This window comes from Aspergillus pseudoviridinutans (genome assembly GCF_018340605.1).
Source record: "Aspergillus pseudoviridinutans IFM 55266 DNA, scaffold_6, whole genome shotgun sequence".
Classification (NCBI taxonomy): Eukaryota; Fungi; Ascomycota; class Eurotiomycetes; order Eurotiales; family Aspergillaceae; genus Aspergillus; species Aspergillus pseudoviridinutans.
This window is the reverse complement of record NW_025091286.1, coordinates 170,140-188,071: the sequence shown is the minus strand read 5'-3', so window position 1 is coordinate 188,071 and position 17,932 is coordinate 170,140. Positions and strand designations below refer to the sequence as shown.

Here is a 17,932-nt window from a genome sequence, read left to right as displayed (position 1 = left end):
CTTCTGTACAATTTTTTAAAATAAAGCATCCTCCATGAAAGGCATCAATATCATCCTGAGCCCCTAACGGGGTATAGCTATTGAATTTTGATGCCTCATGAGGCAAAGACGTGGTACTTCCCGAAACGGAAGCTACCACCTGACGAAGAAGTCTCTTCTGTTGAAGGAGCTGGCGATCTTGTTTCTACCTTTTCATCTTGAGCAGGTTTCTTTCATTCAGGTCCTTGATCTCTCTATGTCTCGCTTTCCCGTCTTCTCTCCAGACTTGCACAGAAACTATCCTAAAAACATCCGCGACAATTCTTCCCTGAGTAGGATGCCAATGTACGTGCCGTACATTTTCAAGGGAAGTCGACGTTCATTGCTGAGTTGAGCATTCGAAGACAATATCGAAATGGAGAATCAAAACATTGGCCCTTCTTCACCTGGTAACTCTATAGCCGTATCTGAATTTGAGCGTGACGGCCTTGCCACTCAATATGAGGGCGATGAAGATCTAATGCTTCTCCACATGGAACAAAATGGCAATGAGCCCATCTCACCGAATCTGAAGGCGGTTATGGAGAAAGATAAGGGGTCAGATCGACCGCAAGAAGCTCGTCCTGCTCCACTGCTTCTTGAACGCCCCCAAAGCTCTGGACTCGATGTCGCGGGATTCTCCTTTGGAAAACCTGGTCCACGTGGAAGGTCACTTTTGCTACAATCCTTGACAAAGAGACCTTGCGCACCCAGAAGTCCTTCAGAACAGACTAATAGGCGAGGTATGACTGATCAAGTCAGACATCAAGAGCAAGCAAAGTTGGTTCCTCCAATGCTACCGCTTCCACATATACTGATTGTCCTCCAAGTTCCATCTCTCATGCCTCGGACAAGGATTGCACCATGTATGGAATGATCGGAGATAGCGTATCCCGCTCGAGCCCGACAAGGTCCTGCTCTCCAGCGATACACAAACCCCAGGACTCGGGAATTGTAGCAAACCGTTGCAACAGTGCCGAAAGTAACGCTTGCAGAAATATTCCAACAGATCGACTACAAATCCAGAGAGCACAAGATGGTGATTTGCAAACAGCGGTCGACATTCAACGCATCGCCGCGAATGCAGGAAATCCAGGTGGGTAAAGCCTAAAAGAAGTCCTGTGTAGGGGGTCTAACTTCATAGATGGCAACACAAACTCTGTGACTCCGCAACCAAGTGTAAGTCTCCTCCAACATTTTCGCCGGGGTTACTGACGGGTTCCAAGATTGAACACCATGTTCCACGTGTGATAAGGCAGCACAGTGAAAAGCAGGAAAGGGTTGCTGCTATGCAGCAAAATCCCAACCACCAGAATGAGGTTATGAACGGAGAGGGAGTGCCTAATATGCACTCATTGGGTCCGGTGACTGATCATTTCAGGATCTCGAAGCGACGTCCCGCAAACGGGAAAAAGGTGCCCAGTGCGAAACGAACTATGACATTGGCTTCGAACAACGGAGGCTCGCAATTATCAGAGGAAGATCTGTTCCAGCTTCTAATCAATCGGATGAGAGTTCGAGAGGAAAATGAAATCGCTGCCTCTAATCTGCAGGAGCGAATGGAAGCTGACATGTCTGAGCTGGCGGAGGAAAACAAAACTCTGAAACATCAGCTCGAGACCCTTGACAACCAATTACAGCGTAGTAAGTGTCAAACAAAGACATACAGAGGCCAGATAGAGAACTGGAAAGCAAAATTGGTGAAGTTCAAGGGTATTCTCAACGAGCTTGGAGCTGAGTATCGAAACCTTCGCAATGAGAACCTCCGACTCAAAGACTCAAAAGCAACTCTGGAGAATGAAAGAACCGAGATCGAGTCTTGCATTGAAGATGCTAGGCGTCAAATTTCTCATGTCGTCGCTCTCGTCGGGGAAAAAGGGAATCAACTCGCAGAGTCCGCGAAAAAGATCGACGCGATGACGCTGGCCCTGAAAAATGCAGAAGAAAAGACAGTATTTGTTCAAACCCAGTTGATGGAAGAAAGGAGAAGATCATCAATTCTTGAGTCGTACATTCACAATAATTCGAGAGTTCAAACAAAGCAGCTTGCGGTGATCCGGACTGAACAGCAGGAGATGCTCAGCAAGCTCAACTCTGCATTTGACATACTTGGTCAGAGTGTGAATTCTTCCCAGGCAGCGACTCAAACCACCTTGGAATTGACACTCAAGAAGAACTTTTCACTTCTCAAAGAACTGAGTGAACAGCTTTCGAGGGACAGAGTGGATATCCAGCAATGCAATGATATTGTCCACAAGATCTTCTCCAGGTATGATCTGAGACAAAGTACTGAGGAGTGGAATGCTGACTTGTTGCTGTCAGTGTGAATACGTTCGATTTCAAACTAAATGAGGGATTCGAAAGAACCTTCGCGCTCAACGAGAATGTGGCACACAATCTTAGGGAGCAGCTGAAGCTCTTCGAAAACAATAACGGCTGTCATATGGCACTTCTCAAGCAGCTCGGACTCAACGAAGAACAGTACAACGCCGTGCGCGAAAGACTGGAAGCTCTCGAACCAAGCATGCATAAAATTAACTCCTCTCTCAGGTCGCTCAATGAGAAGGAGATTGATCTTGCCCAGCATATTACACATCTAGAAAAGAGTATCTCTGAGGGGCAAACCCCGGCTCTAGCGACAGATGTCTGCGGTCTATCTATGGAAAATGCAGCACTCAAAGATCAACTCGAGCAACTTTCAATCAAAATGAGTTCTGCTGAAGAGAATGCTAAGGCGAAGGAGCTCGAGACCGAGGAAGCAAAGCGTGCCCTTCTGGAGGTCACAGCAAAGATGCAGGAAGAGATGAAACGAGCACAAGATTTCGAGGCTGAAGCCGTCAGCCTGCGACAGAAGACGATATCTATCGAGACGAAGATTCGGGAGGAATTGAACAGAGCGAGCGTCATTTCCAGAGACCAGACCAAGGCAAGGTTTGAGCAACAGATCCATAAACTGCTGCGAGAGAAAGTAGAAGCGGAAAAGGATATGGCCACGATCAGGGAGTTGCTGGCTGAGGCCCAAGCGTCAATGGTAATCAACGTAGAGTCTTACGAAGGCAGGTTCACTAATGGTTTGCAGGCTGAACGGGAGCATGCAGCGAAGCAGCAAAGAGATGAATTGGAGTCGATGGTGAGTAAATCAGCTTTGGAGATAAGCTAATGAAAATTGCTGATTCCTGAAGGTCCTGCAAAGAGAACAGCAAATACAGGAATTAGAGGACTTCCGTACCCAGGAAGCAGCTCGGATGAGTGAACAGGAAACGGAACTCGAACTACTGCGAAAGTCAGAGGTTGCTGCTCTGGCTCAACAGAAGACAATCTCCCAGCAGCTCGACGAAGTCCAACGAAGGATCGTCGAACTCAATGATAGGCTGTCCTCGAAAGACCTTGAATTCGAGAATCTCCAGAAGGAACTAGACACTTGTCAAAGTGATCTACTGGAGAAAGAGGAAGAACTCACGCAGGTCAAGAAAGAGCTTTGCGCCGCCGAATCGGCCAAGTCAAATCTGGAAACAGGTAAAGCGAAGGCGAAATCCGAAATTCACGCCCTCCTCAAAAGGCTCCAGGACTCGGAGCGCTGGATGAAAAACATCAAAGAGGCCATCGCTCGACCAGATGATCCTTCATTAGGAGGGCCATTGCCGGGTACTTGGGACAAACTGAAGGACTATCTGAGCTCGACAGATAACGACAACCCGTGCTGCGATTCACAAAGAACCACTGTCCCTGCGGCTCCTGATGTCTCGAATGCGACTGTAAGTCCCTCTGTGATMTTGACGCCGAACAGGATCTGTGAGAGTCCTATTCAGGGCTGTGTTCAGATGACAGAGGTGATATATCGGACACAGAGCTTTCAAGGCGGCGGGCTGTCTTCCCCAGTTCAAACTAATGCGAGATCTGGAAACATCGACGCCGTTGGACACTGTGAAAGGCCGGAATCATCAACTGAAATTGTACCATTCTCGAGTATCCGACAGCAGCTCTCGCCCGCATCTGGCTCATCTCTGAGTCCTGAACCTAGCGATCTTGCAGAGATGCTAGACCTCACCCCGAAGAACAAGTCATCGCAGGGCGATACGGTCATTGAAACGCCGAAAGAAAAGAACGAGAAGGGGAATGCAGCTACATCGCCCAAAGCCGACGGTCTCGACCTCGGAATGATAGGTGGACAGTCGCGGAGCTCACAGCACCAGCCGCTGAAACTGAACTCGTTGGCAACGGAAACAGCTGAAGGTCATACGAACGCAACCGAGAATCAGGAAAAGCAGAAAACAGTCACTTTCGAGACAGAAAACAAGGCAACCAGGATTGAGAAGCGGAAGTTCTCAGCAACGGTGGAGAACCCTCTTGAGGAGAGCGCTTCGGAGAATCGTCTTGTCGAGAGACCAGAACGCACCACGAAACGCACTTATAGCAGATTCCAGCGCTCTCCTAAATCAAAGGGGAGCCCCAAATTCTCAAACCAATCCAATGCTTCCCCGGCTAGCGAACTGTCGAATCGTGGTACTCATACGGAGAATCAATACACGAGCAATGATAAGAGAGCACGAGTGTCTGTGGCGCCATCGGATTCCGGGACTAAGGGGGAAGTGCAAGGGACTGCCGATTACTTGGAGCGCAGAACAAGCCCTGCTAGGTTAGCATCCGGAAGTAGTAGACAATCATCGGCGATTGAAAGCAATCCAAAAAACAACAGGTGGACAACACGAGGCGCAAGGCGCGGAGGCCGGAGATTACGCAGTAAGCCCTCTCCTCCTTGCAAAGGAGCTATAGCTGCTGATGGACACAGGTGACCGCTACAATGCCCGTTTCAGTCAGAGATATAACGAACAGGTTGATGGTATATAGCCAGTAGAGCCTGAATTTAGCTCGACAATAATGCGCCTGAAGGTTAGTGAGAATATAGTTATGGACGAGGGGGAAACGAGATACGCGGCGTATTTATCACAAGATTGAAGAAGCCACGAACGGGAGACACCGCTTATGTAGTCGAGAAGCTGATGGGAAACTGAAAATATCGAACATGTTAAAATTAACCCAGAATGTACTGCTCTAAACGCCGAAATGCAAGACCAGAATAGAAACAGCTTAGCAATACCGAGTCCGCTCAGGAGCCCAGAGTATCGCTTCTGCAGCTGTTTTCCCTAATGTACATGATGGTTGATGGAAGTACCGGACTCGACTTGTCGCTGCCTTTGAGACGTTGCATGGTTCAGGAACGGAGTGGATTCATTGACGCCGAGGAAGACGGAGCCGACACAAAAGAAACAATCCCCCTATTCGAAGCGACGGAACTTGACGTTGCGGATATTTGAATAAGAGACATCGTGAATCATTTCGCCCTTCCACCCTTTGTCGCTTCCAGGAACAAGACCTTCTTCTTCACCACGGGGTCGTATTTGAGCATACTCAGAGGGCGATGCGTACGAGGGCGAATCATTGTGCGATAGTACCCGGTCATAGCCATGGAGATCAGGCGAACGGCAATCGTGCGAGATTTCGCTGTGAAGAAGATCGCAAATCAGTTATCCGTTCTCCGCGGAGCAGCATTGTACTGGGGATAAGAAACTCCGTTTCGCGTCGGAACACAGCGCTGGAGCAGAATCTGCGCATACCTTTCTTGGCCATTTTGGCGACTTGCGAAGGAGGGACAGCAAGAGGGGGATGGAGACTTGTCGTGACGGATTCCGAGTTATCGGAGTTTGTGGAGAAGAACTTTGGGATCTGGATAGTATCACGTGATATATGACATCCTAAGATGGAATAGTGCGGGATGCGGATAACGCCAAGCATACGGAATGCCTTACAGGTACTTAGGAAAAGTACCTCTCAGCATATTGACATAGGTTATTATTATGTGTGAGAGCTTAATGAGCTGTCTGCTTGTCATCATTATTGAATGCTATCAGAGGACTCTTTCAAACAGTCTGATGTATTCTTGAGTAATCATATCTATTTCGTCCTGACTTTTACTGAAAGCATCTCATCATGCCTTTTCAAGCTATATATATGAGCAGATGAGTTAGCATGAGCACTCGGCTTGAATTCCACCATGGCATTGATCTTCACTTCATGATTCCCTCTCACATTTAAGTTGCACACCAGTAATTACAATGCAAATGCATTATCAGCCGAATGCAGTGATGCTCCCATATGTATGAGAAGTCGCTTCGTTGACCATTGGCGGAAATGTGCCGTGCACCATTTGGGAGAGGTGAGGTAAGCAGTTGGCTATTGTGTTCGTTGAATGCTCTTCATCCTTGATTTCTGTAGCTTTTTTCGTCCCTGTTAACTTGTATTGGACACCAGCAGTGAGAAGTTTACAAGTTTTCTTTGCGAGCGGAAGGCCTGCGAGAAAACACTACGACAAGCTTTAATCTTGCTCCTCTTCTCGCGAATGCCAACGAGGAACCAAGAAGACTCAAGCCTAGGAGTTTCCCTTGTGTGTTGCTTTTGTATGCCATGCAAACAAAATCCCACTGATCCATCATCTACAGCCTGGGTGGTTGACCGCTGTGGATATGTAAGTTCTTGAAGCTACGTGACATAAGGCAGTTCCATCCTTGAAGGGTGTCGGTCTAGAGGCACTGATCTTATTGGAGACAAGCGCAGATTTTCCAGAGATACAAATCCAATGGTGTACATCGTCTAATGATCTACACCTTCCGAAATGCCCTGAAGTCATCGGGTGACCTAGTGATGGATGCTCGAAGCTCACTTAGTGCTGGGTTCATCCGCACCGGCAGGGATATGCATGCATCTGCTCATGTGGATCCTCAGTCCTCCATGCAGTTCTTCAAAAAGTGGCTAGCCTAGATCTCACCGATCAGAATATTCCCGTCAACTCGAAGGATTCGTAGATATTCATGCACACTCGTCGACAGTTGACGAGCACTTTTATTCGAGTCACGGTTGTCAGTCGACTTTGAATATGGTCGAGCACACCGCAAGACTTAATATCTCCGGACAAAAGTTCCATCGCTAACCTGATCACCCACCATTCCGAGACATCCCACCCTCCAGCTCTCAAATGCGGGGTTCCAAGTCAATCGCGACTTGATATGGCGTCCCAAAAAAACCTGGAACCTATATCGGTGATGGTCTTGAAAACCGCTCGGGCCGTCAGGCGACCTCTGCATCGGTTGCAACCGAAACCACTAGTGCACCTTCACCAGCCACACTACATTTTGACGCCCACAGCATGACTCTTATCTCCACATCCCATGCCGAAAAATTTATCAGGTACCACTGTGGTAACCTAAGATCTGCAATTATCCAATACCTCTCTTTGGTTTATTTACCACCTCGGACGTATAACCTGCAAGTCATGGTCGTCTCATAGGTAGTTCAACTTTATGAATTTCCATAGCTTAGTTCAGCAGTCAACACTCTTCTTATCTCATCATTCTTTCCCCTTTTTGATTTAGTTGCTCTGATTAGCTGGTGAATCGGGAATAGAAATAAATTGCTTACCCCGGGCCAAACAACCCTTGATAGGGCCTATCAAAGCCAAGAGCTCGTTCGTCTAGACCTTTTTCGTGATAGTTCTGTTGACTGCGTTAGATGATAAGATCAAGAAATAAAATATTGATTCTAGTATTATGTACATTCAATTGATACCTATGGTATGCCCTTCAATGTTTATGTGGCTTGGCCTCTGCTGCTAATATCACGGCCGTTCGGCCGTTCAGCAATGCGGCATTTGAAGAGCGGCCTGCATCACGGTCATTCCGGTCTTTAACAGCGGGGTGGAGTTGGGCGAGTCTGCTCGCAACGGGGTGGAATAGTAGAAACATCGGCTCTACCCAACTCTACCGACAACAGCTAAAGACTTGGGGCGATGAATATATTTTTTGTTCAATAATGGAGTGTCCAACACAGCCGGTTGTCAGACGTTACAATGTGGAGCGATCGTGTCTCCGATGCCATGGACGTAAGGTCCGTTGTGACCGGGCCATGCCCTGCTCGACATGTCTTCGATCCAATACTCCGTGCCAATACCCAGGCCCGGGACGGATTAAGCGCCGCTCAACAAGACAATCCACTCAAAGGGTTGGAACTCGTCTGGAAATGCTAGAGCGAGGCATCACAGCAATCAGCCAAAAAGGTTCCCCTGATCTACATAGCAGATCATCTTCCCCCTCGGTATTGCCCCCCGAAGCGGATACCAACACGCCAAGGTCAACCGCTCATCGCACTGCACCGACAGAAGGCTTTTTGGTGAAAGACGGCACTTCCACCCGATATGTCAACGAGTTGTTCTTCTCGCGCGTCTTAGAGAAAGTCAGGACCCCCCTGCTTCTCCGACCCTTTTGGCCTCTTGACCTCTTAAGCGAGACGTTGGACTAATAATCGCTGTGAATAGGAGAACAAGCTTCAATCGGCCATTAACACTCCGGCGAGTACCAACTGCAGCGAGGGGGGCAGCCTAACGGCTGGGTTTGATGGTCTCATCTCCAACCCTCAGCTATCAGTAGACATCCATGCTCTCTACCCGTCTCGGAGACAGGCTACGCAATTATGGCAGAGTTACTTGAACAACGTGGACGTTCTCCTAAAAGTGCTTCACATCCCGACCACGCAACCCGTCATATTTGCTGCCATCAACAACGCGAAGAATATCTCTCTAGACCAAAGTGCTCTTCTCTTCTCCATTTATTATGCGGCAGTGACAAGCCTTCGCGCAGCTGACATCCTGTTAATGTTTGGAGAGGACCGGCAATCAGTGCTCAAGCGTTTTCAACGGGGATTGGAAGTGTCCTTACATATGGCCAAATTCTTGGATTCGCCCACGATCATATCCCTACAAGCCATGTCAATCTACTTGGTGAATACGGCCCCCCACGCTGCACGTACCTTTGTCGCATTGGGTATCACTGCTAACTATATGGTACTAGTTATGCTATCGCCATCACAATGGTGGCAGGTCTGGATGGATCTTGAATGGTATAGTTCTTCGAATGGCCCAGTGCATTGGCCTACACCGTGATGGCGAGCAGTTCCATCTTCCTCCATTCGAGTGCGAGATTCGACGTCGGTTATGGTACCAGATTTTGAATTATGACGCTCGGGTTAGCGAAGACCATGCTCTGTCTACTAATGGATCTGGTGGCTTCTCTGACACAAAGATGCCTCTCAATGTGGACGACCGAKACATTTACCCAAATATGGAAGCGGCCCCAGTCTTAGAACCACGATGGACAGAAATGACCCTATTTCTGGTCGCTGCCGAGATGAACCAAGCACTGCAGAAAGTGTATCAGCTTTCTGTGGCGCTGCTGAATGGGACCGACAAAATGGCAAGCTTAGAGCAACTTTTAAGAACAACTACGACACGCATAAAGGATTGCTACTTACAGCACTGCGATTCCAACATACCTATTCAGAAGGCTGCAGTGCTATTAGGGCAGGTGCAGATTGGGAAACTCAACCTCTTTGTCAACCAGCAATACCTCCGGGGTCTAAGCGCGGAAGAATCCGCTGCGCGAGCCACCGAGCAGACACTGTTATTGGCATGCGACACTATTGATATCGGCAACGAGCTGAAAACGGATGAGCTTCTGAGCAACTTTCACTGGCTCTTCTCGACTTTTACTCAATATCACCTGCTGACATACACTCTGTGGCATCTATGCGTTCGGCCCGGAGTGCGCTGCGCCGATAGGGCCTGGCAAGTGGTCGATAGGTCTTTTGAATTGGTAGAGAATCCCAGCTGGCCAAGCCCCGGTCCCAAGTGGAATGTATTACGAAATCTTCGAGACAAAGCATTGGACATCCGGCGTTCTTTCTCTTCAAGTCATTTCACGTCTAACCTAAATTCTTCGAAGAATCCAGTCATTCCCCGAACTATAGGCCAGCTGGTTGACGACTCTAGGAGAGAGGTGGTTCCTAGCAGTATTATGGGGCTCGAAGATATGGATTGGAATCTTGATTCGATCTGCTTTCCAGATTGGGATCCTTCAAGCTTGTGGCTGGCGGGGCCATGACAGAAGCAAGATAACAGTGTTTAATAAAGCGATCATATACAGGAAATGCATGAGCCTTTTGGATACAATAAAAAGGAGGTCTGCGTACAGACGAGAAGAAAAAGCATCCCACAAGTGCCCCATGAATAGTATTTGACACCAATCCTGCCGTAACGGCCACATCAGGATCAGAATTCCGCAACCAATTTCAGCCCCGTGTGATGCAGCCGAGCGCAAAAAACCAAGATTGACCCGGCTAGGAGAATAACACCCGAAAATATCTTCATACCAAGATAGGACCCTTTGTCATGGGCTAATAGGGCCCCCGCAATAGGGTTGGTGGTCAAACCGCCGACAGAAGCGAAGAGGAAAATCAAGCCAACTCGGTATCCGATTTGCTGGAATGGCGAGATTTTGACTACCAGAGCTGCTGCCAGTGAGACATATGCACCAGAAGAATATCCGAAAAGAACGGCAAATACAATAGTGCCTGCGGTGCTATTGGCGGGAATCCATAGGGCAAGAACCAAAATCCCGGCTAGACAGCAGACTGTGGTGAAGACGTTATAGGCACCAAGGCAATCAGCAAGTATACCAGAGCTGAGACGACCAAAGAAGCTATATTAGAGTCAGCCAGTGACTTGGGGTGGAAGAAGCGTTGATTTCATGCGTACCTCCCGGCATTCAATATTGCGAGCAAGTACTGAGCTAGGTTGGCGCTGATGCCATTAGAAAGTCCCTCGCTGACCAAAAAATCGATGGGAATGTACATCCCGAAAGTCAGTAGCGTAAACCCTGCGGTAACCAGCAGCATCTTTTTCTCGCGCAACGGCTGTGTCAATGCACTCAGCGACAGCGGTCGAGGTGACGGGGGTAAACGGGCCCGGATCGTTAAATTGGCGATGATCAGCAGGAACAGGATCACAAACGCTCCAGCACGCATCGCCCACCCAAATCCCACTTCCGGAATCAACCGTTGTATCATGATGGGAAAGATGACACCCCCAATACTCGATCCGCTAGACATGATGCCATACGCTGTGCCACGTTTCTTGGCGAACCATCCTGGAATAACGCTGGTCGCTAGTGTGATTGATTGCAGTCAACTACTGTTCTGCATGAATGTCCCAGGGAAAGATATTTGAAGTTGACTTGCCTGGTTGGAAAATGATCGACACCCCAATGGCGCTACATACACCCTGCGAAAGCAGGACTTGATAGTACTGCTTCGAGATTGAACACATCATCAGACCGAAGACATGAAGGAACGACCCGACCAAAATTGAGTAACGAGGTCCATAGTTGTCGTATAAGCAACCAGATACCGGCCCCTAATTGAAGAAGGAATCAACACGGGCACCAACAAGGACAGTCAATAAGATACGCAAGACCCTACCATGGCGTACATGAAGAAAATTTGCAAAGAGGGAATCCAGGCAATTGTGCTGGCCGAGTACTGGCTTAATAGGGTCGACTGGTAGTAGGTTTGAAAGACTCCGATACCTACAATCGTTATTATGACCCTAGGGTTCACCTTTTCTATAAGGTCGTTGGGGTCCGATCGTACTGTTGATCCATCMAAAGCTGCAGAATAGTACACACCACGATCCCAAAACCACAGACCATGCCGCCAGTCCACCATCAGGCGCATCGCTCTTCTTCCCTTCCGGGGCTCCTTGTTTCGGACCACTTTTTTCCAAGCTCAAGTCATTCGCGCCATTTTGCTTTGGATGCGGATCGATTTCGTCGGGAGTCGTCATTTTATGCCTTCTCCGCGAGGATGACGGAGGACAGCAAAGAAATAGCGTTCAGAATTTATGATTTTAGATATTGATGGTTCCTGGGTTCGCTGATGGTTGAAAGAGGATGACTTATATCTATTGACTACCCTATAGTTCGGCGGTTGGGTGAACCCCCGAAATGCCGCTACGCCACTTCAGAGCCCCGAAGTTCCTAGTGTATTTGCTTGGATATTGTTCAAAGCCCCGGACAGTCTTTATTGACATGCGGGTTTCGAGAAGTCCTGAAAATACAACTGAAGTAGCCTCGAATCGTCACGACTCTAGGAGAATCCCGCTGGTTGCGCAAAGCCAGTATATTGAGGTAGAATGACATCTACCACAAGATTAGCTTCAGTGACGCGGGCCTGAACGAGAAAGTACTTTCCATCCATAGGAATCAAAGCATCTCGAACGAAATGTAGTACTATGATGGCGGACTGGGAATCTTAGAGCAGAAGTGGGACATGTAGTTCCGAAGATGCGTATCGAACCTGAGTCAAACTGAGGTATATGGCAAGAGGCGGGCTGGTCTTAAGAGTATAGTGATTCAGGATATTCATTTTCTTTCGAGCTTACAGAAATCAAGAAACTAGAGGCAGAGGTTCTTTGTTTGCTTCGGGGATCATCATAACTCAAGGCCTCAAAAAATTACTACCTATGTTGAGGTTTCACAGCAGCAGGCGCATAAAGAAATCGTCCAAATATCAGGCTACTTGCATCACTCCATTTTGCATACTTTCATTGATGCACTTAATAGAAGCCAAAGATAATTCACTAGCTTAGTATAAGGGCGGGCACATCCCGGAGTAATCCGTTTCTGTATGTTCTGACTGGTAAGATATCCTAGTCCTTTCTTCACTGGTGTACTAGCAAAAACGTGAAGTCTTTATATCACCGTCCCTATGAATCTTCACGATCATACTCTCAGGTTATTCACAACCATTCCTTTCAGATTCTCTCCTCACAGGTATAAATACCGCCTCATGATCTATCTCCCTTCTCTTCTCTTCCTCTCCTCACCACCTACCTACCTTTCTTACTTCAACTCGTCCTCCATCAATCTCATCCACATCCACTCAAACATCACAATCAACCACTTCAAAATGAAGTTCCTCAACCTCCTCAGCCTTTCCCTCCTCCTCGCTGTGGCCAGCGCCGCGGCTGTCCCAGAGGTCGAGGGCACCATTACCAACGACGCAGCCTCCCCCTCCAACAACCTCGCCGATAAACGCGACCTCTGCCGCCAGGTCTGCCTCAACAACCAGATGTGCGGTGGTAAATGTCCCAGATGCGACAAGAAATCTCTCACCTGCAAGGCTTAGGTTTGTTTCTCCTTTGCCTACTGACGACGCAGGCTTGGGCTAATGTTTGTTTGTTTTTGTGCAGACAGATGTTGTATCATCGACATCCATCGTACGCTTCGTATGAATTGGTTCTTCCTCGCGATGGTGAGTTCATATTTCTGTCTTCATAAAAGCAGCTGCTGATAGGTTTGGATAGACCGCTCTTGCTTCCGTCTCTGGCTCTCTTGCTTTGGATCTTGGCAGATCTTATCGGTTGGTTGGTGGGGATTTTTATGATTGAACGACCGCACGATGATGGCTTCACCTTGATGGTTGAGGCTTGCTGGTTGGATAGGCTCTAGATAGTCAAATCCATTGCTTCATCGTTCTAGTATTGCTTGTAGATATGTACTCCGCAGTGGTAACTGCATGGTGACGGCCTCTTAGCTTTGATGTTATTGCTGGTAGTTTTTCGACATAGAGTCCACAGTTGCTACATTATCTTAGTTTTTAGACTTTGCACAATGTGAATACCCTCATAGATTGATCATATAAGAAAATCACTTGATGGAGGTCATTAACATTGATGAACTAGCTAAGGCATGGCCCTAAAAGTGGAGCTGGCTACTGCGGTGGAGCCAAGCAAAGCCATCCGACCAACAACCTCGCGATCCACAACGGAGACTCGACGAAAGAAAAAATTTGCCCTTCACACAAATTGGACTTGACAGGAGCAAAAAGAGAAGCCGAACGCGGGGGTCGAACCCGCAACCTTGAGATTAAGAGTCTCACGCTCTACCGATTGAGCTAGCCCGGCTGGCTTCTTGAAGACCTGGTCCTGAATTTCTCTCATAAAGGCGCAAGAAAGCTACGTTCTCCTACACGAGTTACAAGACAGTTACGACAAGACTGCAGCGGCAGTCGTAATTGTGCACCTGACACTCTATCAAGCTCTATGAGAGATGGCTTCACCAATTTTAGCACTTCCAATCCCGTAGAGACATGCAAGACATCGTGAGTTTGCTCGAACGTATCGACTCGCCAAGCAGGGGTAGATATAAATATAGAGCCGACGCTCTGAATGTCTCTTCTCATACGGTCCATTGGATGAGAATGATCCGGATTCTGAAGCACTGGTACAAACTTGCGACATTTCGCGATGTCCGCGCCTATTCAAGGCGAATCGCGCGATGTAGTCGACAATTGCGGCCCACGATAAGGAGAATTTTCGCTGCAATGGCGATCGTTTCGAAAATCAACTATAGAATCGAATCTCGACGCTCAGTTCAAACATAGTTTCAGAGAATTCAGAAGCCTAGAATATGGATTGCCAGGCAGCACGTAATCAGGACTGGCCATTTGTTGCCGAGTCCTCAGCTCGTGTTGGACGCTTGGCCTGTCAGATTGTGGCTGAAGTATGATAAAAAGGGATGAGAAGTACGAAGAAGCCACATATGTCAGACTGAGAGTAGACTCTGTGGCTTGAGGCTGAACAGTAGTGATAGTCATTAGCGTCAGAAGTCGACACGAAAGGAAGATTGAGGCTGAGTGCCTGAGGCAGTGCGGCCCCTGAGGCTCGAGCGCATAATCGCGGTGATCCCGCGACCAGCAAGGAACAGGACGCCCATTCGATGCATATTCCGAAACCCAAATAGCATCGTTGTACATGATCAAAGACCAGAGGCACGGTATAGGCTACCGGTATATTGGTCTGAAACCGTCCCGCGTCTCAGGAATTATTCGAGATCTAGAGAGCGGTTGCACCGCGTCAACATGTCGCCTGGCGGGCAAAGGAAGACCAATAATTCCAAGTCAACAAGATGCAAGAGCCTATAGCGGAAATATTGTTTCGATGGTCGGCGATAAAATCTATGCCTATGATGGTACCATTTCAATGAGTAACTAGAACGAAAGTCAATAATGATGGTAGTAGTGGCTGTTGAGGAAAATGGTGTCGCTCTAAGGGGGGATGAGCGGTAGGAACACGAGAGCGTCAAGCCACAGTTGGACAGGACACTTTCGCAGTGTTCACACTCCAGCTGAAAATCCGACATTTCCCTGTTGTGATCCTGACTCGAATCCTCCCCGAATCCCGAATAGGTAACCGACAAGGATCGCTACGAGTAAACCAGGACTAGAGTACTCTGGACATCCCTAAAGTCAGTTAGACGGGCTGCAAGATGCAACTATCTGCATGTCACTTGTACCCTTTTGTGCAGCATCCACACCACATGGAGTCATAAATCATGACAGATGACGGACTAGACCTCCAGTGGACATGCGGAATAGTGATCCTGCAGCCATCCCTGGATGGTCTCGAAGGGGGGAGTTGACCGCCAGTTACGGCATTTAGGCCAATCACAAGACCAGGAATCAACCAACAAGCAGGAACTGTGGCCGACAGTGTCGCAGCAGACGCCCTTTTCCTGGCCAGAATTAAAGAAAAAAAGAAAACAAAGGCTAAAAGCACTGCCTGCATGCACCAGCCACAGCAGACTGGCCATTCGCAGCGTTTTGTGGGAGCCTGAGGACCCATCGAGTCATCCGCCCCAGTCAAACACCAGGCACTAAGAGTGGAACGGGAATAGCATCATCTGCCAGGCAGCCGTGCGCACCCTCCCGCTCTTCACCCCCCACTATTCCACAGGCCACAAGGCGTTTTTTCTGAACATCCGCTTGTGACCAATGCCGTCATCCTATCTTTAGACCGATCGACTCCATCACTAGACCCTTTTCTGTTAGTCCCAGTCTTATATACTCTGCTTTGGACTATGGATGCCTTCTCTTCCAGGTGACTATATATCACCTCAATCTCCCTCCTCTCATTCGATATTTTTTTTTGTCTGTCACTACCCCTAACATCGCTTTACTTTCACGTTTATAATATCTTCTACGCTGCTATTACTTCTTTAACGCTGCTCTGGATCGCATCAACGTCTACCAGCAAGAGAGCTCCAAGCAATCAATCACCTCACTCCCTGCTTCACCCACAGCAGTCACGGTGTCGCCCTACGACTCGTCGCGTCGTCTCTTCCACCCACCGTCTCTCTTGTCGTCCCTACGTGAACGAATCCTCATCAGAAGAATCTCAACTCGCAGAGCTGTCCGCCCTCGTCGATCATACACCATGCCCGCCTTGATCGAGAGCCCCGAGCCCATCGCGCCCGTGCTGCGCGTCCGCGAGCTCGAAGATGACGAGGAATACGTCATGACCGCATTCGAGCGCCATGCCAGCCACTGCTTGCAATGCGCGGAGCCCCTGCGTGTCCACCAGGAGGGCCGCTCCCTCTGTGACCGTGGTCACCAGTACGCCCTCGACGTAGCGGAGTACCTCTACAGTGAGAACGGCAAGGCCAAGTCTGTCATCGACCGCGAGTTGAGCCAACCCACACTGGTCAAGATCCCCCGGGACTGCGTCGCTGTCCGGGGCCTCCTCCTCGCGATCGAGGATGGCATGCGTCTGCAGCGCAAGGAGAAAGGAAAGGCTCAGACTCAGACCCAAGCCCGAGTTCAGGTTGTGGCCCCTATCATCAGCTACGATCGCACATACCCCATCGCGCCTCGCCAGGCAAACACACAGCAACCTGTTGCTGTCAACGAGATCATTGAGCGCGAGCCCCGCACCCTCAAGCGTCGCCGTGTGATCGTCTACCAATCTCCACGTGGATCGTCCCGCGGCTCTCTGTACGACTCTGATGCGGCAGACCGTGTTGAGCGCTCCAAGGAATCTCCTTCGCGCATCTACCGACCAACTGGATACTATCGTTGAATTATGTGAGCTGTTTCTGTATCCGCTTTCAACAACAACAATGCCTCAAATGCTCTGTGCCACACCAGACAGGAAGACGAGTCAAGGACGCTCTAAGTCCACCGTCGCTGAGCGTCAGGGGCCAGCAGCGCCGACTCAGTCCCACTGGCACCAGATTCTTTCTTCCTGCTTGTGTTGGCAGTAATGCAAGCTTGCAACGCCTCTCAATGATTGGCTTTTCCATATTTTGACCTGGAATTCTGCGAAGCTGTTTTGAACTGCCTTACGCTTTGATTTCGATTCTCTACAAGAACGAAACTATTGCTCTTGCATCAAAGCCAGAAATCATGAAAAAAAAAAAAGAAGGAAAACCAGAAAGCCGAGGATGTATCCTCCCTACGTTTCCTGTCCTCAATTCGAGGACTCTGCAGGGCCGACTGCAAGTTTTGTGACTCAGACTTGAGCTTCTGCAAGCTGCCATCATTGAGTCATTCCATTCGTTCGCACTGTCTGTCTCAACTGCAAGCCATTACTATATGGCAATAATCATTGGACATGTACTTAGTCTGTTTCCTTTGTACTAAATGCAAGCGAATTCGCGTTGCGTCTACTTCCATCATCCAATAAAGTAAAGTAGACTCCCTGATAATCCTTGAAGATTACTCAGAGAAGTACCTGGACTAAAGTGTGAGTCATTAAGGTCAGCAAATTACTGGTGGGTATGGTCATGCTGCTTATGCATTAGCATGGAGTTTGTGTTAGTAGCTGCCACCTAGGTGCTTACCCCGCTGGGTTGAATGCAGCTGTGCTGCGCACTACACATGCACATATAGAGTACTACAAGCTTATTATATGAGATTATGAGTCCATCTGATCCCCGACATGGAATTATATTGAAGTGCAGGTTTTATTTACGCAGAGATAGCGAACTTATCCCAGTGGAAGTAGATGCTTCAAGCATTCTCAGCACCTAGAGCAAGGACTTTATTGTGCAAAGAATGAGCATTTACGCCACGTACAGTTAAAAGTTTCTAAAGAGGCCTTCAGAGGTACATTGGATTACTTGGCGTCTTAGATTCGATAGTTATCTCCACGTTGTAACCCTGCTGTATCGGAGAAGACGGATCTCGACAAAAT

General features: G+C 48.5%; 6 protein-coding genes and 1 non-coding gene across 7 annotated transcripts; 4 read left to right on the top strand and 3 right to left on the bottom strand.

Moving 5' to 3' along the window:
* Positions 1 to 394: 394 nt before the first annotated feature.
* Positions 395 to 4,811, top strand: Asppvi_008513 (uncharacterized protein; the record flags this gene model as incomplete). The annotated part of the gene is made up of 6 exons (XM_043304381.1): positions 395 to 798; positions 849 to 1,114; positions 1,163 to 1,197; positions 1,245 to 2,287; positions 2,341 to 3,148; positions 3,201 to 4,811. 6 exons carry the CDS (start codon positions 395 to 397, stop codon positions 4,809 to 4,811), a joined length of 4,167 nt encoding a protein of 1,388 aa, XP_043160316.1.
* A 539-nt stretch (positions 4,812 to 5,350) lies between these two features.
* Asppvi_008512 (mitochondrial 54S ribosomal protein bL33m) lies at positions 5,351 to 5,646 on the bottom strand (the record flags this gene model as incomplete). The annotated part of the gene is made up of 2 exons (XM_043304380.1): positions 5,351 to 5,520; positions 5,634 to 5,646. 2 exons carry the CDS (start codon positions 5,644 to 5,646, stop codon positions 5,351 to 5,353), a joined length of 183 nt encoding a protein of 60 aa, XP_043160315.1.
* A 2,272-nt stretch (positions 5,647 to 7,918) lies between these two features.
* Positions 7,919 to 10,004, top strand: Asppvi_008511 (fungal specific transcription factor domain-containing protein; the record flags this gene model as incomplete). The annotated part of the gene is made up of 4 exons (XM_043304379.1): positions 7,919 to 8,070; positions 8,148 to 8,301; positions 8,384 to 8,888; positions 8,971 to 10,004. The coding sequence occupies 4 exons, from the start codon at positions 7,919 to 7,921 to the stop codon at positions 10,002 to 10,004; spliced, it is 1,845 nt and encodes a 614-aa protein (XP_043160314.1).
* A 167-nt stretch (positions 10,005 to 10,171) lies between these two features.
* Positions 10,172 to 11,010, bottom strand: Asppvi_008510 (uncharacterized protein; the record flags this gene model as incomplete). Its single annotated transcript, XM_043304378.1, has 2 exons — positions 10,172 to 10,601; positions 10,658 to 11,010. 2 exons carry the CDS (start codon positions 11,008 to 11,010, stop codon positions 10,172 to 10,174), a joined length of 783 nt encoding a protein of 260 aa, XP_043160313.1.
* Positions 11,011 to 12,867: 1,857 nt separating this feature from the next.
* Positions 12,868 to 13,086, top strand: Asppvi_008509 (uncharacterized protein; the record flags this gene model as incomplete). Its single annotated transcript, XM_043304377.1, has 1 exon — positions 12,868 to 13,086. The coding sequence occupies one exon, from the start codon at positions 12,868 to 12,870 to the stop codon at positions 13,084 to 13,086; it is 219 nt and encodes a 72-aa protein (XP_043160312.1).
* A 705-nt stretch (positions 13,087 to 13,791) lies between these two features.
* Asppvi_008508 lies at positions 13,792 to 13,864 on the bottom strand. Its single transcript has one exon. It is a non-coding gene; the product is annotated as a tRNA-Lys (tRNA).
* Positions 13,865 to 16,174: 2,310 nt separating this feature from the next.
* Positions 16,175 to 16,816, top strand: Asppvi_008507 (uncharacterized protein; the record flags this gene model as incomplete). Its single annotated transcript, XM_043304376.1, has 1 exon — positions 16,175 to 16,816. One exon carries the CDS (start codon positions 16,175 to 16,177, stop codon positions 16,814 to 16,816), a length of 642 nt encoding a protein of 213 aa, XP_043160311.1.
* Positions 16,817 to 17,932: the final 1,116 nt, after the last annotated feature.